Genomic DNA, 26,199 nt, shown 5'->3' on the forward strand with positions numbered 1-26,199 from the left:
TAAATATACTGAGTAACTAATGGTTTAAGTTGGAACTCCTGAGGATGACACTAGTTCCATTGGTTCTCATTCATTGTCAAAGAGCCATTTGCCTAAAAAGACAAGGGACATGAATAGGAGGTCAGCACTCTAGCACCTCATTCCAAGGTTTTGATCTTGGACCAAGGGAATCAAGAAGGCTTATGACCGTATTCCAATTTTTTGCATGATCTCCATTAGAATAGAATGACCAACCTTGCGTGTGAGATTCAATTGTTGGTTAAAGTGATGAGGGACTGCCTATCAATAATAGGTACCCTGGAACAAGTTACCTTATACAAATTACCCTTCATTAATATGAAAAAAGATTGTAAAATGATCGACATTAGCACTCTTGCACCAATACAAACAAGGGGACCCGCACCCATTCAACATTAGCATTCTTGTAAAGTCATTCCATCACCATTTACAAGAAAAGTGGAAGCAAAAAATAAACAACAGTTCTTCCACCATTTGTCTAAATACTGTGGTTATCAATATTAACACATACATCCCATCTTCATATCAAAAACCCTATAAAACATTAACTCCCACATTCACCATTCAAAAGACAAGAACAAAAAAACCATAAACTACAATTGCAAATGGGGTTCATTCTCCTTTGTAGTAGCTTTATGGTTAGAAGCCCATGTATGTCAATGTCCATCCAGTAGTCCCCTGTATCATTAATGGAATAAGTCATTATTTGAGCAAATGCATTTCAACAAAATCATACAAGCATTAAGTTCAATAAACTCATACAAGCAAACCTGCTACTCCCCCACCCCTTCCTCTCCTCTCTATCTCTCTCCCTCTCCCACCTTTGTATTTGATCAGGTTTCTAATTAGTTGATCAGATACAGAGGTGGGAGAGGCAGAAAACTAGAGAGAGGAGATAGGGAGTGAGAGAGGGAGGGGGAGGGGAAACCTGATCAGTTGATCAGAAATCTGATATGATCCCCTCCCCTCCCCTCCCCTCCCCTCCCTTCCCCCCTCTCTCTCTCCCCCCTCCCTATGTCTCTCTATCCTCTCTCATCTCCTCTCCCCTCTCTCTCCTCTCTATCTCCCCCCTCTCTCCCACCTCTACATCTGATCAGAGGGAGATGGAGAGGAGAGAGGGGAGATGAGAGAGGAGAGAGAGGGGGGGCAGGGGGAGGGAGAGGAGGGGGGGGGGGGGGGGTCCTCTCTCTCTCCCCCCTCCCTATGTCTCTCTATCCTCTCTCATCTCCTCTCCCCTCTCTCTCCTCTCTATCTCCCCCCTCTCTCCCACCTCTACATCTGATCAGAGGGAGATGGAGAGGAGAGAGGGGAGATGAGAGAGGAGAGAGAGGGGGGGCAGGGGGAGGGAGAGGAGGGGGGGGGGGTTGATCAGAAATCTGATCTGATTCCCTCCCCCTCCCTCCCTTCCCCTATCTCTCTCCCCCTCTCTCTATCTCTATCACCTCTCTCCTCCCCCCTCACTCTCTCCCATCTTTGTCTCATTTCTCTCTCTCCTCTCCCTCTCCCTATATCTAATACCTCTCCCTGTATCTAATCAGATATAGGGAGAGGGAGTGGGAGATAGAAAGTAGAGAGAGCTAGAGGGAGGGGGAGGGGAGATCTGATCTATCCCCTCCCCCCCTCCCCCTCCCCCTCTCTGTCTCCCCCCTCCTTCTGTCTCTCTCTCCTCTCTCCTCCCCTCCCTCTCTCCCATCTCTCCCTCTCCCTGTATCTGATCAGAGAGGAGAGGAGAGAGGAGATAGAGGGAGGGGAGGGGAAATCTGATAAGTTGATCCCCTCCCTTCCCCTCTCTCTGTCCCCCTCCCTCTATCTCCTCTCTCCTCCCCCTCCCACAAGGAGAGGGAGATAGAGAGGTGAGAGAAGAGAGGAGAGAGAGAGAGCTAAAGGGAATGGAAATCTGATCAATTGATCCCCTCCCCCCTCTCTCTCTCTCTCATCTCTCTCTCCCCTCTCCCTCTCCCTGTATCTGATTTAGATACAGGGAGAGGGAGATAGGGAGTAGAGAGAGGAGAGAGAAGATAGAGAGATGGGAGAGAGAGAGGTGAGGGAAATCTGATCAACTGATCAGAAATCTGATCTGATCCTCTCCCCCTCCCTCCCTTCCCCTCTATCTTTCCCCCTCCCTCTGTCTCTCTCTCTCTCAGATACAAGGAGAGGGGGAGGGAGATAGAGAGTAGAGAGAGGGGAAAGGAGAGAGGAGAGAGAGAGATGAGAGAGAGGGGGATGGGCAATTTGATCAACTGATCAGATTTGAAATTGATCCCCTACCCCTCCCTCCCATCCCCTATCTCTCTCTCCCCCCCTCTGTCTCTCTATCCTCTCTCCTCCCCCTCCCCTCTCTCCCATCTCTGTCTCATCTCTCTCTCCTCTCTCTCTCCCTGTAGTAGAGAGGAGAGAGGGGAGAGGGGAGAGGGGAGAGGAGAAAGGAGATGAGAGAGAGAGCAAGAGGGAAGGGAGGAAGAGAGGGGGAGGGGAAATCTGAACAACTGATCTGATCCCCTCCCCCTCCCTCCCTTCCCCTCTTTCCTCTCTCTATCTCCTCCCCCCTCCCTCTCTCCCATCTCTGTCTCCGCCTCATCTCCTCCCCCCCTTTCAACTAATGCTATGCATCTTTATTCTTCTTAATGTAAAATATTTTTTATTAAAAATAAAGAAAAAATGAGATCCCCCCTTCGTCTTCATCATCATCCTAACCGCCCTCCTCTTAAGGAGGCTTACACCTCCTTGTGTTTGGGAGAATTACGCCTCTTGCGTTTTGAACTACACCTCATGCCTCTAGGTAGTGGAATGCCTCGCGTCATGCTTCTGCATTTTAAAACATTGATAAAAGCATCCCATGAGGTTACTCATTACTGATAAATCATAAAAACCTCCCTTGTGTTTTTGAAAAAAACTGCAGTTACCTCCCTTCCATCATTGTTATAGACCAGAAATATTGGCCTAATGCATTAGTTTTTTTGAAAATACCCATTATACCCTTATGCCTATCAATTCATATGAAGGGCAAATCTGACATTTTGAATTATGTAGAAAGGTGCACTAACAAGTAGTAAGGGAAATTTAGTAAATTCAAAGTTTCCATTACTGGAACAATGATCAAAGGGAGGTAACAAGTGTTTCTCGGTTGACCAGGGAAGACAACCAGAACAGTACAACAGTGAAAATTAAAAGGTAATTTAATTTCTTTTTGCTTTATAGAAGATTGAGGAAGAAACTTTTATTAAATTAAGGTGGTAAAGCTGTTGTGATCTAGTGTAAGGTTCTAAAAGGCTAATGGCAGAGGCGTGGCAGTTGGGTCTCATAGAGGCAAGGTACAAGCTTCAAGGTGTTTTGAGGCATAAGCCTAAAAAAAGATGCAAATCATAAATAATAAAGACATGAAAAACATAAAATTAAAACTTCATTTGGATATATTAGACACAAAATTATATTCTTTGTTCCAATACACCCCACTACATCAAAAGGGGTGTATTGAATATCAACACTTTGAAATTTGAACCATGCACATCTTTTTATTATTATTTTTTAAATTTTGCATCAAAAGCATAGTTAGTTTTATGTTATTTAATTATTAAAAAGGAGCTCCTTAAAATACTAGTTTTTTCCTAAAATCTAAACACTAGAAAGTGTTCAAGTATGGGGTAAATGGGCAAGTGGATAAGAATAAAGCATGAACAATAAAGCAAACTATTTTCTTACACATTTATATGCATTTATTTGTTATTTGTATGTTTATTTTTTGTCCAATACCTTAAGGCCAGCGTCTTGAGCATTTTGAGGCCAAAGGCCCAAAGGCATAAACCTCAAACAACTCAAGGCTTAAGCCTTGCTAGTGAAGTCTGAGGCTATTGAGGCCAGGCCTTTTTTCTTAGCCTTGCCTCAACAGCCTTCTAAAACAATGGTTTAGTGTAGTGTAGGTAAGTCAACATGTACCCTAACTAAAAGGCCTGCGTTGTACATGCTGAAACATGGCAGAAAGGGATAGATTGAAATTGAAAGCTTGCAACATCAAAGACAATTCAGTTCAATAATTTAAATTCAACCTCCCACAAGTTGGTATGTTTTTAAAACAATGATTTATATGGCATGGTTCAAGGTGTAATCATGTAACCAAGAGGGAAGGCAATACAAACACTTCAGAGGAGTGACATAAAGCTCGGCTCTAATGACATCCTCCAATCCTACTGTCCTATAATACGTTTGAACTCTTGGAAGTACTTCTCCCACATTGCTCCTGAGGATGACTTCAATATCTGAAGGCGTTGGATTACTCAGAGAACATCTATCAACGCTCAATTTGGGGGATCCTGAAACAGGGGTTGTACAATGCTCAATGTGAATATCATTGGATGTCGATGAGGATTCATTCACCAGGGCCAAGCCTGAGAAAACACCAATGAAGCAGAGCAATGTAAACCTGAGAAGATAAAAGGCAAACAGAAACATCAGCACTTGCAGACTTCTAAGACACTCCCCACAAAGCCTAAAATGCTACCCTACTCTTCCAAAATAAAGAAAAGTGTCACATTATAAATATTATGATAATGCAAAACTTGCCACAGATAAAGTGCTAATCTCGCTGTGGAAGGACGCAGAAGATCTTTGACCATAAATGAAACAAAATTCCATCTATCACCTAAAATGCTACCCTCAACTTCCAAAAAAAAGCAAGAGGTATTAAGCTGTAATTGAAACTACATCTTAGACCAACACCTAGTCAATATTCACCCAAAAATATCAATGAATCATCCTTGGATGATTGTCTCTGCAACAGTTCCTCAAGAACAACTAGAAGGTTCCAGGTTCTCATTCATAGATTTGTGATGCTATTTTCTGGGTGACTGCAATAATAGTTCAAGAACATTGACTTAGGATTTACAGTAATAAGCACAAAGGGCAGGCACTTGAGACCTCGAACTTGAAAATTCTCAACAAGATCCTTAGCTCAGGCATTCAAAAATGAAGAGCTCGTTCAACCATAATGTCTTCAACTTCCTTACTTGTTTAAAAATTAAAGAATAATGAAATTAGAAATGCTATGGTAGAACAGTGACCGCTCAGAATTTTTTTTTTGTGTACAGATAATAGCATATTTAAGGTGCACATACAATAATATCATTTAAAACCTTAAATGACTCAAAACAGGAGAGCAATTATTACCAAAGTTTGCAGCCTGTAGTGGGTTTAGTTTATGTAAAGAGCACAAGCATAGAATTCATCAAATGTTTCAATTTTCAAATAGAACCAAATATAGATGTCATATCAAGGTAATCATATATAAGATTATATATAATACATCTGTTCAAAACTAGAACAGACTAAAGAAATAGAGATTATATAGAGCTCACCTTCTTGAACTGATACCATTAGTAATGAACCTGACATTCAGAATTTCAGACAAAGACCCGACCCGACATCACTAAACAACAACTAGCTTTTGAAAAAAGGGTAAAATATAAAAACATCCCATGAGGCTACTAAAAATCACAAAAACCTCCCCTGAGGTTTTTCATTTTCATAACCCCCCTGTGGTTTTGAAAAAAACTGCAGTAACCTCCCTTCCATCATTGTTATAGACTGGAAATGTTGGCCTAATTAGTGTTTTTTTTATTGAAAATTATTTTACCCTTACGCCTATCAATTCATATGAAGATTTAATAAAGTACCCCATAACAACTTTAACTTTTACCCTAGAAGGGCAAATCTGACATTTTGAATTATGTAGAAAGGTGCACTAATTTTAGTAAATTCCAAGTTTCCATTACTGGAACAATGACCAAAGGGAGGTAACTGCAGGTTTTTTCAAAATTAAATGGGAGGCCTTTATTAAAGTGAAAACTTAGGGGAGGTTTCTATGGTAGTAAATCTATCCTCGTAACCAACTTCCATCATCATCTAAATGGATGAAGGCAGGATACATGGAGGATGCTTATTATGAATTGAAGCTATTTGAGAACAGCTGAAATGGCAAAACTGAATGGCTTATTGCTTTGTCACAATATAAATAGTCCTGTTTTCTCTTTTTTTCTTAAGTTATTGAAGAATGATTCTTGAATGTTTGTTTTTCTGCAATTCTCGAAGTTTGAGATTTGAGTAGTCCTCTTTCTCTAATTCAGTGGCAACATCATTCCTCCCCTCCCCCTCCACACCCCACCCATTTGGGTTTTCTTACATTTCTATATAAGATCTTCAAGGCGCTGTAGACCCCCCCCCCCTCCTTGGTACCCATTCTGCAAGCCTGCAACTGTTGGGGAGTAGACATTACTATTTTTGAGTGATAATCGGATGGTTTTGGCAGGGATGGACAAGGATGAAGAACAGGAAGATGCATGAAATGTAAAATCTAAACCTACAATACAAAAGCAGAGAACCAGTCAATCATAAACTGCTTCCAAGATTAACACCGGTGCAATAGGCACTTACATGCAATTCAATTGATCAGGCAAAATTTTCTTTCTTTTCTTTCTTAGGGATAAAACTCAAAATCATGCTTCAAATCTCATGAACAAGGCTCCATGCTAAGACAGAGGAACATAGCAAACCCAGAAATAGAAAAAAAGAAAACAAAATTATGTATACTTAGGACTGATTGAATACTTTCATCTTACAAGGATTAACAAAAAGACACAAGCATGTTGGATATCCTGATTTATAAATTTACAACTCCTGAAGTGCCATAATAGTAAGATATCCCCCTCACTAGATCCTGCTATAGATGAATCAAAATAAAAAAGGAAAGTAAGCATCTTTATGTTCTTAAAAGAGCAAGTAAAAGAATGGAAGATAAGATAATGGATTCATTATCATAAGACGAGAGTGTTTTGAATTAGAACATACCTAACAAGAAGAACACAGCGTTATGGATGGAAGCTGCAGTAGCATGAATCCACAAATTAACTAATTCTCAGTAGAGGGAGAGCATCAATCACCACATTTCAACACAAGGGACATGAGATATCTTCGGCCAATCTTCACCAGTCTCCCTTGAGCATCGTTCCTCCAAATGGGGACAACCATAAATACGAAGATCCCGTAATCTCGTCAATTGCCTCGTTTCTTCCGGTAGAGATTCCAAATTGGGGATATAATAGATTTGAAGATGTTGAAGCGATTTGAGGTTTCCAAGTGACTGTGGTAGAGATACTAAATCAGGCACATCATTAATCTCGAGGCTTTGAAGTGATGGGAGGGTTCCCAACCCCTCGACATTATTGAAGGGACAGTGAGAAATACGAAGGTCTCGGAGAGATTGGAGGTTCTCCAAATCCTGTGGCAGCTGCTGTAATTTTGGAAGGCTTTCAATCGTCAACTCTTTCGGGGCAGTAAGAGCTTGGATTCCCTCCAACGAACAAAAATCTGGACATTCTTCAATCTGTAGCTCCTCAAGGGCGGTGAGGTATTGCAAGCCTTGTAACTGAGACAAGGACGTCAAATTTGAGCATTCCTTAATAGTAAGAGTCCGGAGAGAAATCAAACCTTGCATCGCCTTCTTCTCTGCAGGAAGTGGAAAACCTTTGAAGTCTTCTTGAGAGGAAGTTGTTGTGGTTGTCGTCATATCAACCGTCCTGCACCTCGTCTTCATCAGCAGTGTTGACTGTAATTGTTGGCCACTACAATGATACAACTCCATCTTTTCAACAGTAGGATGTGGAGGAATTGTTTCCAATTTAGGGCAGTTGGATATCTCCAAAGAGGAAAGGAGAGGGAATAATGGTACCCCCATATCCACTCCATCAATTGCATCCTCATTGTCTCCAGCTCCACACCATTCCTCCAAATTAGGCATGTCACGGAGGAAGAGTTTTTTTAATGATGGGAATATGGACGATGATGCATCTCCTCCCTGAACTTGACATTGTCTCCTCCAATTCCATACATTAATCTTCTTTAGGGCTGTCGAATCATGTAGTTCTAGATCCTTAAGGAAAGGGAGTGGACCAAAGATTTCAAAACATTCGCATCTTCTACAATGCCCTATCACAATTCGAACTAGATTTGGAAGGACGGAGGGTTTTATCATCCAAGAAGGAAACTTGATCCCCCAATAAGAATACATTATCAACTGTTTGAGATTTAGATGTGGCTGGAGTACACCTTTTCCTGGAGTCGTATTGCATCTGCGTTTTCATCATACTCACATGTGAGACAAAACCTTCTCTTCCTGCGGTTGGCTATTAATGGTTGTTGGAGAACGGCGATGAGATGGGGCTTTTGAAGGCTCAGTGTCTTGGATTTGGATCTGCAAATCGGTGTCGGAGATTAGGTTGATTCAAGGGGGTCGACCTCTGTTATGCTAGATTCAGAACAGGAGGATCTAGGGTAGTGGAGCGAAATTCAGTTCGGATTGGAGGAAGAACCTTGTCCTTGTTCTGACTTCCGATGGTCTCCGAACTTAAAGAAAGGGTGTAAGAATAGAGGATCCCAGCGGTTTACACTCGAGGATTCAAGAACGAATTGGGTTCTCTCATTGACGCCTGTCAAAACAAGAACATCTTCAAAACCCATTAGTTTTCTTGGTGCCATCTCTGGTTGTATATGATCGTAGATCTGAGATTTGAGTCTGAGAAAACCAAAATAAATTAGGATTTTTTGGTCTTATATGCCTGTTAGCATCATCTAATTGAACCAGACGGAGTGAAATCAGCCCCAAACTCAAATAGAGTAATAGATACCTAATCTGACTCGCATCTTTGCTTCTGATTCATCATCTCTTCTTGTTGATCAAAGATTATTCTAATGAATTTTTTTTTGGTACTGATCAATCGTATAAAATTTTGTGAGAGAGGTTTCAGTATGGAGATAAGCCTCGGCAATTTTAGAAAGGCGTCAAAATTTTTCATTTTGAAAATTTAAAGAAGAATGATGGGCAAAAGAGTCTTTTTCAATGCCTCCGTATCTCTATTTTTCCCAAATTATTGAAGAATGTTTGTTTTTCTACAAGTGTTGAAGTTTGTATTTTGAATAGTCATGTTTCTCTATTTCATCAGAGGCAATATCATTGCTCCCTGCCTCCCCCCTCTTTCCTTGGGAACCATGCTGAAGGAGAGGGGGGTTACCATTTTTTTTGTCTGATTTTGGCAGGGATGGCCACAGCAAGGATGAACGAGAGAAGAAATCAGTCACCTTTTGAGTTCTGGCATGTGCTTTCACGGCTATTTTTGTTAAGAGTGCCAACACTTTGACTTCTATCTGGAGCAAGATGTACAAAATGTAAAAGCTTAACCTATAATACAAAATCAGAGAATGAGTCGTCAGTTATTATAAACTGCTTCGAAGATTATATATAACAACTATATGCGGACCCAGGTCGATGTTTTATTTTGTTAAAGAAAAACAATCGGATGATAGATTATACCTCAAAAAGTTATAGGTTATGAAACACATAAAATTCAATTGATCAGGTAAAACTTAATTGGGATAAAACTCAAAATCATGTTTCAAATCTCATGCTAGGGCAAATGACATAGCAAAACCAGAAACAGGGCAAAAGGAAATATGTATATTTAGGATGGGTTTAATACTTCCATTTCCAAGGATTAACAAAAAGGCACAAGTTGGATATCCTGATTTATAAATGTTTCTTAATACAGAGTTTTGATATATAAGAAGAAAAATGACTAGAGAAAAAGCTCTATAACCTTTGAAATATATTCTGCGCGCCTCGCTTCGTTGTGCAAAGAAGAGACCCCCCTGGGGAATGAAAGCACTTGCAAGGCCTCAACAGGTATAGGAAACGCTTGAATCCAGCAGGCAGGCAGGTTCCAGGCTCATAATTCTTCAAGTGCCATAATAAGGTTCCCATCACTACTAGCTAGATCCTGCTTTAGATGAATCAAAACAAAACAAAAAATAAGGAAAGTAAACATCTTCAGATTCTTAAAAGAGCAAAGTAAAAGAACAGAAGATAAACACAAGAGGAGAGGGTTTTGAGTTATAACGAACCTAACAGGAAGAAGAAGATAGAATTATGGATGGAAAGCCCATCATCAATCACCACATAGAAACAACGAACCTAAGGGAAAGTGAGGTTTCCAAGTGACCGTGGTAGAGAGACCAAATTAGGGAAACCAACAATTTCAAGATGCTGAAGAAATGTGAGGTCTCCAAGTGATTGCGGTAGAGTTATCAAATCAGTGAAACCATAGAGTGTGAGCATTCCAAGTGATGGGAGGTTTTGAAGCCCCTGGAATAGACTTGATAGATAAGAGGGGGGACACTTTGAAATACTAAGCTTTCCTAGCTCTTTCTGTGGCAGCCTCTGTAGTTTTGCAAGGCTTTCAATCGTCAACTCTTTCAAGGCAGTAAGGAGTTGGATTCCCTCCAATGAACAAAGCTTTGGGCATTCTTCAATCTGTAGCTCCTCAAGGGCGGTGAGGTATTGCAAGCCTTGTAATTGATACAAGGACTTCAAATTCCAGCATTTCTTAATAACAAGCCTCCGAAGAGAAATCAAACCTTGATGAATTTGCACGGCCTCCTCTGGAAATGTAAAACCTTTCAAGTCTTCTTCTTCACATGAAAGTGAAGTAGTTGTTGTGGTTGTGATCATATTGGCCGTCCTACTGCACCTGATCATCCTCATCAGCAGCATTGACTCTAATTGCTGAGAACTACAACCACATATCTCCATGTCTTCAACGGTCGTTGGATGCCAGGGAATAATTTTCATCATCATCATCATCATCGCCATCACCATCATCATAATCGAATTGCAGGGATGTAAGGTATGGCTTGTCCTTCAAGTTTGCTTGCTCGGCATCCCTGGCATCTCTCACATTTTCGAGGCCTTCAATTCTTAACTCACCGCTGAGCTGGTTCAGGCCATGCAACTCTCTTAGTCTGGCGCATGACGGGGATCCCTTCCCACCCACACCCACAGGGAAATACTTCAATGTTGTGAGCTTTGTGAGTTTTCCTAAATTTACTGGAAAATTTTCAAGACTCTTACATAAGCTGAGATGTAGGGTATGCAAATTCTGCAGTTTGGTAATAGAAGATGGGAGTTGTGTAATGCTTTTACAACAATAGAGGTCGATGTACCTCAGATTAGTCATGTTTCTAATATCATTCGGCAATTCTTTTAGGTGCAGTGTTTACAGTTTCGGAGTTTGAGGGTCTGCAAGTTCTGGAGCGGAGTAAAAGTGGAGGGAAGTGTTTTAATACCCGTAGTCGAAGAAAGGTCAAAGTACCTTAAGTGCTTCAAATTTCTTATGGATGCTGGCAACTCTTTGATCTCTGCAGCTTTAAGTAAGTCTAACCGACACCCGTAAGCAACTGAAATTTGAAAACACTTCATCGAGAAATGCGGCTGATGATATTCTACTTCTGTTTGCGTAAAACAACAAAATTAGCGTCCGTAGTTTCTTCCCCTCTTTTAACAAATCCCACGAATTATCACCATCACCGCCAATATTGCTAGGTGTCTAACTCTTTCTGCAAATGCAGTAGGATTAATAATGTTTCTGCTGGATGACTTTCGTTGATCCACCACCATACATTCGTCCCCTGCAACTAATCGTGCAAGGTCATGCATTTTACAATATGTCAGTCCTCTTATATAATCTTCTCTTACATCTTGAAAGAAGGATCCCCATACTAATTCATTGAAATACTGCTCCCCTGTATCCTCCATACTCGGTCCTGACGAAGACGTTGTTGTTTGAATAATATTAATGAACCCCTGCGCCATCCATAATTGGATCAACGTCTCCTTCTCCATCACATAATCCTTTGGAAACACCGGGCAAAACGCAAAGCATTGTTTCAGATGGGAAGGCAGATGATCATAGCTCAACTTCAATGCTTTCATGATTTGGTTTGGTTTCTCTTCTATTTTCCAAATTTCATTATCTCGCACCTGCACCCACTCCCTTTCATTTCTCTTATAGCGCATTAGACTTCCAAGAGTCCTTGCTGCAAGCGGCACCCCTCCACATTTCTTTACTATTTCCTTCCTCATGTAACCGTTTTTGGTCACGTACCATTTTTTGTGATGTATAAATTTTTTTGGCTAAGTACCTCGTGTTTGACCTGGTGGTGACGTGCCTCGGTGATGAGCTACTTGGTGGCGAACTTCCTGGGGGAGAACTGCCTGGTGGCGAACTGCCTGGTGATGCTCCCTGGTGGCGAACTGCCTGGTGGCGAACTGCCCGGTGGCGAACTGCCTGGTAGTGCTCCCTGGTGGCGAACTGCCTGGTGGCGAACTGCCCGGCAGTGCTCCCTGGTGGCGAACTGCCCGACAGTGCTCCCTGGTGGCGAACTGCCCGGCAGTGCTCCCTGGTGGCGAACTGCCTGATGGCGAACTGCCTGGTGGCGAACTGCCTAGGGGCGAACTGCCCGGTGGCGAACTGCCTGGTAGTGCTCCCTGGTGGCGAACTGCCTAGGGGCGAACTGCCCGGTGGCGAACTGCCTGGTGGCGAACTGCCCGGCAGTGCTCCCTGGTGGCGAACTGCCTAATGGCGAACTCGTCACTTGACTTGCTCCTAGGCGGTCTGCAACTCAGAGGATGGTGGAGCTCCCTGGTGCAGCGCAACCCGACTACCCTCCGCGTGAGGTGATTCTCTCTCCTTTGTAGACGGCGGGAGCTGAGGGACCTGTGGGAACTGAATCAGAGGATCCGGGGGTATTTTCCCAGCGGCGACTCTCCGATGCCTAAGTTAGCATTCTGATTACAGAGGGCTTGGAGAGAAATGAGAGAGCTAGAGAGCGGGGGTTACCATACTTTTTTCTCCTTTTTTCCCCTGGCTTTGGGGTCGAAGTCCTTATATAGTGGTGCCCTCGCGGGTTAGGTGGGTGAAAAGCCTTCAAATGGTAAGACGTCATATCCCGTCAGAACCGGGGTACGGTGATGAACTCCTCGAGGTTGTCAGGCTGGCGCTTGTGCCAGGCGGCCAGGTTGGCGCCTGGGCCAGGTTGTCAGGTCGACGCCTGTCAGTCGACAGGTCGGTGTCCGGGCCAGGTTGCCAGGCCGGTGCCTGTGTCTGTCGGCAGGTCGGTGTCCGGGCCAGGTTGCCAGGTTGGCGCCTATGTCAGTCGGCGGGTCGGTGTCCGGGCCAGGTTGCCAGGTCGGCGCCTGTGTCAGTTGGCGGGTTGGTGTCCGGGCCAGGTTGCCAGGCCGGCGCCTGTCAGTCGGCGGGTCGGTGTCCGGGCCAGGTTGCCAGGTCGGCGCCTGTGTCCGGGTGAGGTCGTCAGGTCGGCGCCTGTGTCCGGGTCAGGTTGTCAGGTCGGCGCCTGTGTCCGGGCCAGATTGCCAGGTTGGCGCCTGTGTCCGGGCCAGGTTGCCACGTTGGCGCATGTGGCAGGCTGATCCGGCCAGGTCGTGCAGGTCGCGCCAGGTCGTGTGCAGGCCGCGCGCAGGTCGCGCGTAGGCCGCATAGGTCACGCGCAGGCCGCGCCAGGTCGCGCACAGGTCGTGCGCATGTCGCGCCAGGTCACGCCAGGCCAGCCAGACCGGTGCTCGGGGGGGGGACCAACTTGGTAAGTTGTTGCCTGGGGGCTTGCCTAGTTGTCACGAGGTGCCACATGTCGCAATTTCACTGGAGGGCCAAATCTGCCCTCATCAATTACCCCCCACTCCCGAGCTGAGAGTAACTCAGCGAAGGGAGTAGATTTCTTTTGGCTCGTAAGTCGACGAGCTAGTAAGTTTTGATCCAATTCCTTAGGCTTTGGGAGCTGCCTGTATGTGGCGAGCTGCCAATAAGACGAGGGGGTCTCCGCTGGTTTCAGTAGTGTAGCCCTTAGGCTCTGGGGCAACTTATAGTTCACTTTTGCTGATTTTGTTCCTGCTGAGAAAGCGATTGGATATTTAGCAATAGTGTGGCCTGCAAGCTTTGGGAGTGACTCATAGTCTACTCTTTTTTTATTTTTGCCCGTGCCAGAGAGGCGACCGGATCTTAAGCAGTAATGTGGCCCGTAGGCTTTTGGGAGTGACTCGTGGTCTACTCTTTTTTGACTTTGCCCCTGCTGGAGAGGCGACTGGGTCTTAAGCAGTAATGTGGCCCGTAGGCTTTTGGGAGTGACTCGTGGTCTACTCTTTTTTGACTTTTGCCTGTGCCGGAGAGGCGACCGGGTCTTAAGTAGTAATGTGGCCCGTAGGCTTTTGGGAGTGACTCGTGGTCTACTCTTTTTTGACTTTTGCCCGTGCCGGAGAGGCGACCGGGTCTTAAGCAGTAATGTGGCCCGTAGGCTTTTGGGAGTGACTCGTGGTCTACTCTTTTTTGACTTTTGCCCGTGCCGGAGAGGCGACCGGGTCTTAAGCAGTAATGTGGCCCGTAGGCTTTGACTGTGAGGTGTCGAGCTATGATTGTGCTGCATCAGCTTCGTAATGCCGGTCACCCACTCCTACAAGAAGCTACTAGGGGCTCGACCTTCGGGGGCAGCACTACTAACTTTAGGTTGCCAGCTCACACGGGAGCCTTGGAAGGCTCGACCGGTAAGGGCGCCTATGTAGTCTGTTGGCCGTCAACTCCCGCGGAAGCCACGAAGAGCTCATCTTTGTAGGGGGACCTTGCGGAGAGGACTGATGAGGCATCATCTGAATCGAAAGTAAGGTTGGTAGAGCTACTTAGTCTGTTAGCCCCCTGCATAGTTTTTGAGTTCATAAAAAATGTAAACTATAAAGTGATATCTTCAAAAAAGTGAGGACTTAGCTTTGGTAGGATGAGAACTTAGCTTTTGTAGGATGAGAACTTAGCTTTTCGTAGCGTATTCCCACAGACGGCGCCAATTGATGTAACCGTTTTTGGTCACGTACCATTTTTTGTGATGTATAAATTTTTTTGGCTAAGTACCTCGTGTTTGACCTGGTGGTGACGTGCCTTGGTGATGAGCTACTTGGTGGCGAACTTCCTAGGGGAGAACTGCCTGGTGATGCTCCCTGGTGGCGAACTGCCTAGGGGCGAACTGCCTGGTGGCGAACTACCCGGTGGCGAACTGCCTGATGGCGAACTGCCTGGTGGCGAACTGCCCGGCAGTGCTCCTTGGTGGCGAACTGCTTGATGGCGAACTGCCTGGTGGCGCTGCCTGATGGCGAACTGCCTGGTGACGAACTGCCTGATGGCGAACTGCCCGGCAGTGCTCCCTGGTGGCGAACTGCCTGATGGCGAACTGCTTGGTGGCGAACTGCCTGGTGATGCTCCCTGGTGGCGAACTGCCTGGTGGCGAACTGCCCGGTGGTGAACTGCCTGGTAGTGCTCCCTGGTGGCGAACTGCCTGATGGCGAACTGCCTGGTGGTGTTGCCTGATGGCGAACTGCCTGGTGACGAACTGCCTGATGGCGAACTGCCTGGTGGCGAACTGCCCAGCAGTGCTCCCTGGTGGCGAACTGCCTGATGGCGAACTCGTCACTTGACTTGCTCCTAGGCGGTCTGCAACTCAGAGGATGGTGGAGCTCCCTGGTGCAGCGCAACCCGACTAACCTCCGCGTGAGGTGATTCTCTCTCCTTTGTAGACGGCGGGAGCTGAGGGACCTGCGGGAACTGAATCAGAGGACCCGGGGGTATTTTCCCGGCGGGGACTCTCTGATGCCTAAGTTAGCATTCTGATTACAGAGGGCTTGGAGAGAAATGAGAGAGCTAGAGAGCGGGGGTTACCATACTTTTTTCTCCTTTTTTCCCCTGGCTTTGGGGGTCGAAGTCCTTATATAGTGGTGCCCTCGCGGGTTAGGTGGGAGAAAAGCCTTCAAATGGTAAGACGTCATATCCCGTCAGAACCGGGGTACGGTGATGAACTCCTCGAGGTTGTCAGGCTGGCGCTTGTGCCAGGCGGCCAGGTCGGCACCTGGGCCAGGTTGTCAGGTCGGCGCTTGTCAGTCGACGGGTCGGTGTCCGGGCCAGGTTGCCAGGCCGGCGCCTGTGTCTGTCGGCGGGTCGGTGTCCGGGCCAGGTTGCCAGGTCGGCGCCTGTGTCAGTCGGCGGGTCGGTGTCCGGGCCAGGTTGCCAGGTCGGCGCCTGTGTCAGTTGGCGGGTCGGTGTCCGGGCCAGGTTGCCAGGTCGGCGCTTGTGTCCGGGTGAGGTCGTCAGGTCGGCGCCTGTCCGGGTCAGGTTGTCAGGTCGGCGCCTGTGTCCAGGCCAGATTGCCAGGTTGGCGCCTGTGTCCGGGCCAGGTTGCCAGGTCGGCGCATGTGGCAGGCTGATCCGGCCAGGTCGCGCGCAGGCCGCGCCAGGCCCGCAGGTCACGCGCAGGCCGCGCCAGGCCGTGCAGGTCACGCGCAGGCCGCGCCAGGTCGCGCGCAGGTCGCGCCAGGCCAGCCAGACCGGTGCTCGGGGGGGGACCAACTTAGTAAGTTGTTGCCTGGGGGCTTGCCTAGTTGTCACGGGGTGCCACGTGTCGCAATTTCACTGGAGGGACAAATCTGCCCTCATCACTTCCCAATCTTCACAAGCTTTGGATGCTGCTTCTGCTCTTCTCCTCCTGATTTAAACGCCCGTTGCTGAAACAGAGACCAAATGGCATGCATCATCAATTGTACCCATCATCAATGCCACCTTTCTGCTACGCGTTGTTATTAAGATTTTTGTTAGGATTGTGTTGAAAATTAGAAACTAGTATCCGTGTATATCTCCTTATCTCCTTTCCCGTGTATATCTCCTTATATCTCCTTATCTCCTTTCCCGTGTATATCTCCTTTCCTTGGCATGTATATCATGTATATTTTAGTTAGGAAAGATATGTTTTAGTTGCCATAAACTTAGGAGATTTAGTTGCTTGATTGTAGGGTTGTAGCCGTGTATATATATTTGAGTTTTCTCAATGAATGAAACACAGAAAGAATCAACCAACCAAGCTCTGGTTTCACATGGTATCAGAGCCATAAGTGGATATGATCCTCCCCTCTGAACCAGAAGAGTCAAGGCCGCGGCAATGGATAGGGAGACACTGGATGCAACAAGAGCCATCCTCCCCAAGGCTGCGAAAATCCATCGTCGATGAAGGGAAGAAACTGAACTTCCGATGAAGGGGCTCAGTTAAAATGTTGAGGTCTTCTTTCTCTTGTTCCTTTTCTTGAACAGTTCTTCTTCTTGTACTCCGAAGAGTGCGATTAACAGGCAGAGAACTCAGGGGTTCATTCTCGATCAGAACGTCCTAATCTTTAACGGGTTTCCGGCGAATCGAAGTTCTGCGATAGGTTTTAGGAAGATCCGGAGATCGGTTCTCTGTCTTTTGTGGCGATTCTACCGCCGATTGTGGGTTTTCATACACAGTAGTCAGTATGGCTGGAAGCAAAGAAAAAGAACAGGGCGGTGGTCAATTGACAAAGAACGTGATCTCGCCCTACCTTCTATCAATCAATGACAATCCAGGTAGCATTATCACACAGATCCAGCTTAGAGGCGACAACTATGATGAATGGGCTCGAGCGATAAGAACGGCGCTGCGAGCCAAGAAGAAATTTGGCTTCATCGACGGATCGGTGAGACAACCTTCGAACGATTCGATGGAATAGGAAGATTGGTGGATGGTGAATTCCATGCTTGTGTCGTGGATTCTGAATATGATTGAACCTAATTTACGTTCAACCGTAAATTACTATGGCAAACTGAGCTGGCGAATTGGTAATGGACCACAAGTTCAACAACTCAAATCTGAGCTGGCGAATTGCAAACAAAGGGGTATGACGATTCTGAATTACTATGGCAAACTCAAGATGATTTGAGAGGAATTGGGAAATTATGAGCAATATCCGACTTGTCAATGTGGTAAGTGCAGCTGCGACATAAGCAGGGCATGGGATAAGAAGCAAGATGAAGAGAAACTTCATCAATTTTTTGTGGGGCTAGATGACACGGTCTATGGAGGTGTGTGTTCGCATATACTAAGTACAGAACCTTTGCCAAGTTTGAATCGAGCCTATGCCATAGTGATTCAGGAGGAGCAAGTTCAAACCATGACCCGCACAAAGGAAGAGAAGACTGAACTTGTGGCCTTCACAGTTCAAGCAGGGAAGAGGCAAAGCGAAGGCAAAGACAAGAATGTGGTATGTACTCACTGCAACAAGGCAGGCCACGATGCAGAGTCTTGTTTCCAACTGATCGGCTACCCTGAATGGTGGGGTGATCAGCCAAAAAATAATGCTCGTGGAGTAGGCCGTGGGCGTAGTGGATAGAAACAAGGAGCAGGGGCAGGAGGAAAAGGTCGTGGCGGCCAAGTCAGGGCCAATACAGCCAAAGTCTCTACGCAAGGCAATGCGTCTCAAGGAGAATCAATTGATGTAGTCAAGACTAGGTTAAATGGACTAAGTAGTGAGCAGTGGAACATGTTACTCAACCTTTTGAACACACAGAAAGACGGGAGTCAACGACTAAGTGGTAAGCAAAAATTGTCAGAATGGATAATAGACATAGGGGCTTCTCATCATATGACAGGAAGCCTCGAGTCGATGAGAGACATAAAAGATGTCATTCCATGTTCTGTCGGGATGTTAGATGGGAAAGCGACAATAGCAGAGAAAGAAGGCATAGTTGTGCTGGACGATCATCTGAAGCTGACTAATATTTTATATGTGCCTAGTTTGATATGCAATTTAATTTCTATGTCGCAATTGATTGAGGAGTCGAACTGTATTGTTCAGTTCACTAATAAATTCCGTGTGATACAGGACCACACTATGAGGATGCTGATTGGAGCGGGTGAGCAGCGAGAGGGACTCTATTATTTCCGGAGCATTGCATCAGCAAAAGCAATGAAGACTATAGAGATCAGGACGTGTGATATTTGGCATCAAAGGTTAGGGCATCCTTCTTATAAAATTGTTAAGTTACTGCCTTTTGTTAGTACTAAGAATAATAATGATGACAGTATTAAGGGTTGTGATGTATGCTTCCGAGCTAAACAATGTCGATAAGAGTTTATTTCTAGTAATAATAAAGCATCCGATATTTTTGAGTTAATTCATTGTGATTTATGGGGTCCTTATAGAACTGCAGCTTCTTGTGGTGCTCATTATTTCTTGACAATAGTAGATGATTTTTTTAGAGGTGTTTGGATTTATCTTTTGGTTGATAAGACGGAAGTGGGACGAGTTCTTTGAAATTTTTTTGCTATGGTTCAAAGGCAATTTGACAAACCTATAAAAGTGATTCGTATTGATAATGGGACTGAGTTTGTCTGATTGGCTAGATATTTTGCTGAAAATGGTATTATTCATCAAACCACTTGTGTCGGGACCTCTCAACAAAACGGGAGGGTTGAACGCAAACACCGCCACATACTCAATGTTACCCGAGCATTGCGTTTTTAAGCTAGCATGCCTATTGATTTTTGGGGGGAATGTGTATTGACCGCATGTTATTTGATTAATCGGACATCATCCATTCTGTTGAAGGGAAAAACTCCGTTTGAAGTTTTATTTGGGAAACCTCCTTCTTATGATAATGTGCGAGTTTTTGGTTGCTTGGCATATGCGCACAATCATGGACATGGAGGGGATAAATTTGTCAATCGAAGCAGACGGTGTGTTTTTGTTGGGTATTCTTTTGGAAAGAAAGGATGGAACTTGTATAATTTAGAGTCTGACACGTTCTTTGCATCGAGAGATGTTACTTTTTTAGAAGATGAATTCCCTTATGCACGCAAGGAAGATGAACAACCAAACAAAGCACAAGGCCAATTTAATTGTGGAATAGGTGGGACAGATGAGGTGTTGGTGCCGTCCACTCATTTACATGGATAGGCAAATGGCAAGATGGAGATTGACCAGCGAGGTGAATTCGCTGAAGAAGGAACCCACGTAGAATTGAATGCAAATGCTGGTGAACCCATGCATCCTTGTGATGCCACCACAGAAAATGCAGGCGAAAACAGTCCTGACGTAAGGGGGGTGGCAATATTGAGCAGCAACAGCAATATGATTTTCATTTGGGCGTGTGCATCGACAAAAACAACAATCCACAAGGTTGAGAGATTATGTGCTTCACACCGCACAACGATTGAGTCCCTCTCCGCGTCTCTTTGCAAGCTCACTTGACTAATCACATTCTGTAGGTAGTCCTTATCCCATAGATAACTATGTGAACTATAACAATTTTTCTTGTCGACATCGTGCTTTCTTAGCAGCTATTACTGCAGGAGTTGAACCTACTTCTTTTGCTGAGGCCGTAAAGGATGAAAAATGGAGATATGCAATGCAGAAAGAAATACAGGCACTTGAAAATAATCAGACATGGATTGTGGAACCTTTGCCATCAGGAAAACAAGCCATAGGATGCAAATGGGTGTATCGAATCAAATATAATGCTGATGGGACAGTGGAAAGATACAAAACCCGTCTCGTGATTTTTGGGAACAAGCAGGTTGAGGGAATTGATTATAATGAAACTTTTGCCCCAGTTGCAAAAATGGTTACTGTACGCACCTTTCTTGCAGTTGCAGCAGCTAGAAATTGGGAGGTTCATCAAATGGACGTGCATAATGCATTCTTGCATGGTGATCTTCATGAGGAAGTTTATATGCGAATGCCTCCTGGTTTTCAGTCAGATAAACCAGGTATGGTGTGTCGGTTGAGAAAATCTCTGTATGGCTTGAAACAAGCGCCGAGATGTTGGTTTGCTAAATTAGCTGCAGCCTTGAAGACATATGGATTTCAGCAATCATGTTCAGATTACTCCCTCTTCACCTTTCGTCGAGACAAGGTGCATGTGCTTGTTCTCGTGTATGTAGACGACATTGTCATGTCAGGTAATGATCGTATGGCAATTCAAGTCTTCAAGAAATATTTGAGTGACTGCTTTCATATGAAAGACTTGGGACCATTGAAATATTTTTTGGGCATTGAAGTTGCCCGAAACTCAACAGGAATTTTTCTAACTCAACGTAAATATGCTTTGGATATTATCTCTGACGTTGGATTACTTGGTGCAAAACCTGCTCCTTTTATCTGAACCTGAGCGATACAGGCGCTTGGTGGGCAGACTTATTTATCTCTCAGCAACTCGTCCAGAGTTGTCTTACTGTGTGCATGTTCTGTCACAATTTATGCAGCAACCACGGGAAAGACATTGGGAGGCCGCATTGCGAATGGTGCGCTACTTGAAAGGAAATCCTGGTCAAGGAATTTTGTTGCGGTTAGACTGTAACTTGTAGTTGTATGCATGGTGTGATTCAGACTGGGCGAGCTATCCTTTGTCCTGACGTTCTCTGTCTAGGTGGTTTATTCTGCTTGGGAACTTGCCTATTTCCTGGAAAACTAAGAAACAACACACTGTGACTCGTTCTTCAATGGAAGCAGAGTATCGATCTATGGCCACTGCCATGTGTGAATTAAAATGGCTGAAAGGATTGTTATTGGCTCTTGGAGTTACGCATCCAAACCCAATGCGATTGTATTGTGATAGTCAGGCAGTCTTACATATTGCAGCAAATCCAGTGTTTCATGAGCGTATGAAACATATTGAAGTTGATTGCCATTTTGTACGTAGTGAGATTCAAAATGGTTGCATTCATCCTGCTTATATGTCGACTACCGTTCAACTGGCTGACATTTTTACAAAGGCACTGGGTAGCAGAGAATTTGAGTACATTCTTCGCAAGTTGGGCATTCACAATCTACATACTCCAACTTGAGGGGGGTGTTAGGATTGTGCTGAAAATTAGAAACTAGTATCCGTGTATATCTCCTTTCCTTGGCATGTATATCATGTATATTTCAGTTAGGAAAGATATGTTTTAGTTGCCATAAACTTAGGAGATTTAGTTGCTTGATTGTAGGGTTGTAGCCGTGTATATATATTTGAGTTTTCTCAATGAATGAAACATAGAAAGAATCAACCAGCCAAGCTCTGGTTTCACAATTTTGCTTCCCATTCTACAATCAACACCCACCAACAAACTTCTCAGCTTAACCCACTTCTCTTGATCCTCATTCCACACATCGTCCAGCACCAGTAAGTATCTCTTTCCATCCAGTTCTTTTCGAAGGCGAGCTTGCAATTGATCGATATCTAAGTTGGGAAATTCTGCATTGGTGGTAGATCTTATAATTTTTTCCGTCAGCTTTTTAACATCAAACTCATCCGACACGCACACCCAGATTCTTAGGTTGAAGTGATTTACAACACTCAGATCATTGTAAACTAACTGAGCGAGTGTGGTCTTCCCTAACCCCCTTATCCCAACTATGGGAATAATGGAAACAACGTCGACCTTCTCCTCTATCGCCTCATTTTCAACATCATCACAACTAAGTAAAAGATTTATAATCTTCTCCTTGTCCTCTTTTCGTCCTCTTACATTCGATGTGCATACAAAGGAGTGGGTTTGCTCCCTCTCTATATTCCCAGGACCTACCGGCGACATATTTTCCACTGGCAGCGTATTCATAAGATTTAACATGGAATTATCTGATATTAAGCCACGAAGTCTGTCACTGATTTCTTTTATCTTATGACCATGTCACGACGAAATACAAGAGGATTTGAACTGGAAAAGAAGTTGCGTACTTCCATCCTTGTGCTACCATGAATCACAACTTGTCGTCGCAAAGCTTCCGTTGCAAACTCGTCTATTACGCCTTCTGCATCATAAACAGCATCTTTGAACTGCTTCACCCAAGCTTTCATTGCAGAGCTCTTTGCTTGCTATTCCTCTGCATCGACGAGCACGGCTCTCATCATGGAAAGTGTCTTCTCTAGATTTGCGTGATCTTTTTCAACATCCCGTAACAACGTAATCTCCTCGATAGCGATAGTGGTCAGCCGTTGTAGTAGAACTCCAAAGGTGGCGTTAACCACTGCATTTGCCACCACATTTGCCGGCATCTTTCCTACGGAGGGCAACTGAACGGAAGGGTGTGTAAGGAGATTTTATGATTTGTAAGGGTTCGTCTCTGTGAGGGTCTTGAGGGGTGATGGCTTCATGGCGCTGGATGGGATGCATAAGCTAGTGAAAAGAGATCATAAAATTGCTGATCAAGTAAATTAAATTAAGGTCATCTATCAAAATTAATGTAAAATAAATTAATGAAATCTGGGTTAGGTGGTGTACGACTTCTTAAAAACAATTCTGGAAAACGGTGGTCCTTCTACCTTTAAATTAAAACATCTTAAGCTGTGAAGTTTGTTTTGAGGGGAAAGAATCAATTCCTCATTGAATAATTGAATAGAGAGAAATGGAGCGAATCAATGAAGAGATTGTGATGCAGCTCCAAGCCTCCAAAACTCCACGTGTGCAATTGGTGTTTGAGGGTTACTCACGGTTCCATTAAACTAAACCGTAGGGTATTTTTTGAAACCAAATTGATACTACCAGTTTTTGAAAATCTATGAACTGAAAACGACCCAAACCATCTATTTAACCGGTTGATTGATTTGGGTTCTTCGATTTTTCAATTTTTATATTTATAATAGATAATTATAAATTATAATATAAATATAATACATAATAAATACATATACTGATTGATTCGATTAATTGCATTTTTTTAGGTTAATCGAAAATTGAACCAATCCATGCAATGAAAGAAAGAAGAAATCCGAGGAACTCAGGAAAGCAATCTCAACAAATGGTTGGAATACCGGAATTCGATGTTCCAATAAGAGAAAGAGCTTGATTTTCATAGAATAAGGCTAACCACCATATAGTTAAATACTTTTACTACGGTATAACAAATTAACAATGCATAACCCAACAATATTTTTTTTAGTTGGAATCAGTTTGACTTTGTTCAATTGAAAATGTTAGAAGGGTATTTCAACTTAGATTTTATTTAATGAAACCTGAACTCCAAAAAATATATATATATATATATATATATATATATATATATATATATTTAATGAAATCCGTACATCACACGGGCCTATTAATAAAGAATAATAAATAAAATCCTTTTTACTATCAAAGACTCCACTTTTGCCGCTTAGGCTCAGTTAGAAGGAATATAAATACAAATTTATAAAGTGCAAAATCTTGTATTTTGTATATATCTGTACATATTTATATTTGTACTCTTTCCAAATGGAGCCTTGGCTAAAGGAGGGGATTGCTTGGCTCTACTTTTTAAAAAGTCCTATATGTTTACTTTCCATCCCCGATGGGTACCCGATTTCCTTGATCATATGGGGATTGCTTTGGCAGAAAGGGAACAGGGGCAGGGATTAATAGGATTCCTGGTCAGGTCAAGCCATCAAGGTCGAATATATTAAATATTATATATATGATATTATCTATATTATTTATATGCATATTAAAATATATTTAAAATATTAATTATATTTTAAATTTTTTATTTATTTTAAATAAATTTATATTTTAAAAAACTGTTAACTAGAAAATTTTGAGGATTCGAATCCTGCATCAGGAATCGAAAATGAATAACAACTTTTATCTCCAATAAAAATTGCGGTTGGGTCAAGATTGAGCGTGTTGGCATTACATATGGAGTGCACCATAGTCATTTGCTACCGATAATATGAAATCATCTATTACAGTTGTGGTAGTGTTGAGATTGATGATTTGAATGCAGCCGAACAGGGGAGAGAGAAAAGAAGACGAAGGTAGGGGAGAGAGAAAAAAGAAGACGAAGGAAGGAAAGAGAGAGAGAGAGGAGCGGTGGTGAGATTTCTTGGTTCGGTGTTCAAACAGAGGTTGGATATGGCTGAAGCTTAACGGATGTGGTGATGGGGAGGAGGAGGAGAGAGAAAGAGAGACGGGGCCAATGAGCTAATACCACTACCTTGGCTCGGTCGTCAAACTCTTCTGGAAGACGATAGATTGTAATGACAGAGGCTATTGCTTCTAATTTGAACCAGAGCCGATTTAAACTTTAAATCAAAAGATAAATTGGACTTTTTAACCATTCCATCCATCTTTAACGAACGGCCTCTTGCTCGCAAAAAATCTAATTTCGGAAACTTTTTAACCTCAATGTGAGCTTTAGTCAGTAATTATTGGTAGTACAGGGGTAGTTGTAACTTGGCTGGTTCGTGGGCCCGATAGTCCAACGGATTGGCTAGGTTAGACCTGATAATATTATATATAATAAAAATACATAATAATAAATAATATTATAATAAATATATAATATATATTTCTTTGTTAAATTACATTATAAGTAATATTATTTATGTCCAGACTGAACTTTGAATTTTATATAAGAATTGGGCCAAAACATTTTAGACAAAGCCTGACACAAATCCAACCCGATCTATAAACATGTCTACCTGTAGCCAATGTAACAGGATATTCAATTGTATTTGGCAAACTGTCGGATAACAAACGCTCTTTATATGTCTTGGAAATAATTGTTAGCTAGCTTCATCGCGTGCATTAGTGGATGTATTAATATTATAATTGGAAATCAAATCAAAACTTAACAGAATGCGCTACAAGCATAAGAAGATTACTTGAAATTAAATTGAAGGGGTTTAAATTTCATTCAACTTCGACAAAGTCAGAACCTTATTTATTTATTTTTGTTTTTTTTTTTTTTTTTGAGGGGGGGGGATTCAAGGTAATAGGGTGATCAGAATTTAGAAAGATTGGACTCAAAAGGAGAAACATAGGAAATGGGGTCATTGTTTTTAGAATGTTATTGCCCCCCTCAGTTTCATTGAATTTGTTGTTGGGTTTCAAGGTAAAGTTGAAGAGTCTCTGAATAAATCTTCTATGAGACTGTAAGAGATGGTGATCAATTGTGCCTTTTGATTATACCGATTAACGGTGATCAACGGTCAACATTGCACCAAAACCAAAGCTGCCCTTTGCAAGTAAAGTGCGCATCTAAAGCATTTCATTGTGCCTCACACACACATGCATGCACGTTGCACAGTAAGAGGCATCCATACTCTACTCTCTTTTATATAAAGAGTGTAAGTCAACTCTTATTAAAATAGTCAAAACAAAACTTGTAAATTTTCAATGTGGAACAAGTTCAAAACTGATTTTTTTAGAGAAAAATTGTTTTCTAAAACAACTGTACAGGTATAATTTCTCGTATAATTGATCAATCAAACCCATTAAATTTAATCTAATTAGAGATTAAAATCCAACAGTGCACAATGCAAGGAAATTTGACTTTCAAACTCATCAGAAAATTAAAGGACAGCGCATCTTTGGCATTTAAAATTCTGAATTTACCTATCCTCTATCATATTTAAATAAGGTTTGGCTGGTTTATTGTCATATATAAGTGTAAGTTTAAGGTTATTGTAAAGTTAATTAATTTGCCATGCACTGAAAAAAATCAAC

The 26,199-nt window shown here is 43.3% G+C and overlaps 1 protein-coding gene across 1 annotated transcript in view; it reads right to left on the bottom strand.

Annotated features, from left to right (window-relative positions):
• Window positions 1-22,769, bottom strand: part of LOC104597410 (uncharacterized) — a 34,891-nt gene extending 12,122 nt beyond the window's left edge. The window contains 12 exon segments of the mRNA XM_088891466.1: window positions 4,237-4,435; window positions 6,948-8,135; window positions 8,393-8,565; window positions 9,142-9,207; window positions 10,073-10,586; window positions 10,654-11,102; window positions 11,105-11,343; window positions 11,407-11,972; window positions 16,383-16,462; window positions 16,464-16,509; window positions 21,782-22,316; window positions 22,469-22,769. Coding sequence (XP_088747592.1) covers window positions 4,237-4,435; window positions 6,948-8,135; window positions 8,393-8,565; window positions 9,142-9,207; window positions 10,073-10,586; window positions 10,654-11,102; window positions 11,105-11,343; window positions 11,407-11,972; window positions 16,383-16,462; window positions 16,464-16,509; window positions 21,782-22,316; window positions 22,469-22,769 — 4,356 coding nt within the window.
• Between the last annotated feature and the right edge of the window lie 3,430 nt (window positions 22,770-26,199).

This window comes from Nelumbo nucifera, chromosome 7, assembly GCF_055504915.1.
Source record: "Nelumbo nucifera cultivar China Antique chromosome 7, China Antique-T2T, whole genome shotgun sequence".
In the NCBI taxonomy this organism is placed as follows: Eukaryota; Viridiplantae; Streptophyta; class Magnoliopsida; order Proteales; family Nelumbonaceae; genus Nelumbo; species Nelumbo nucifera.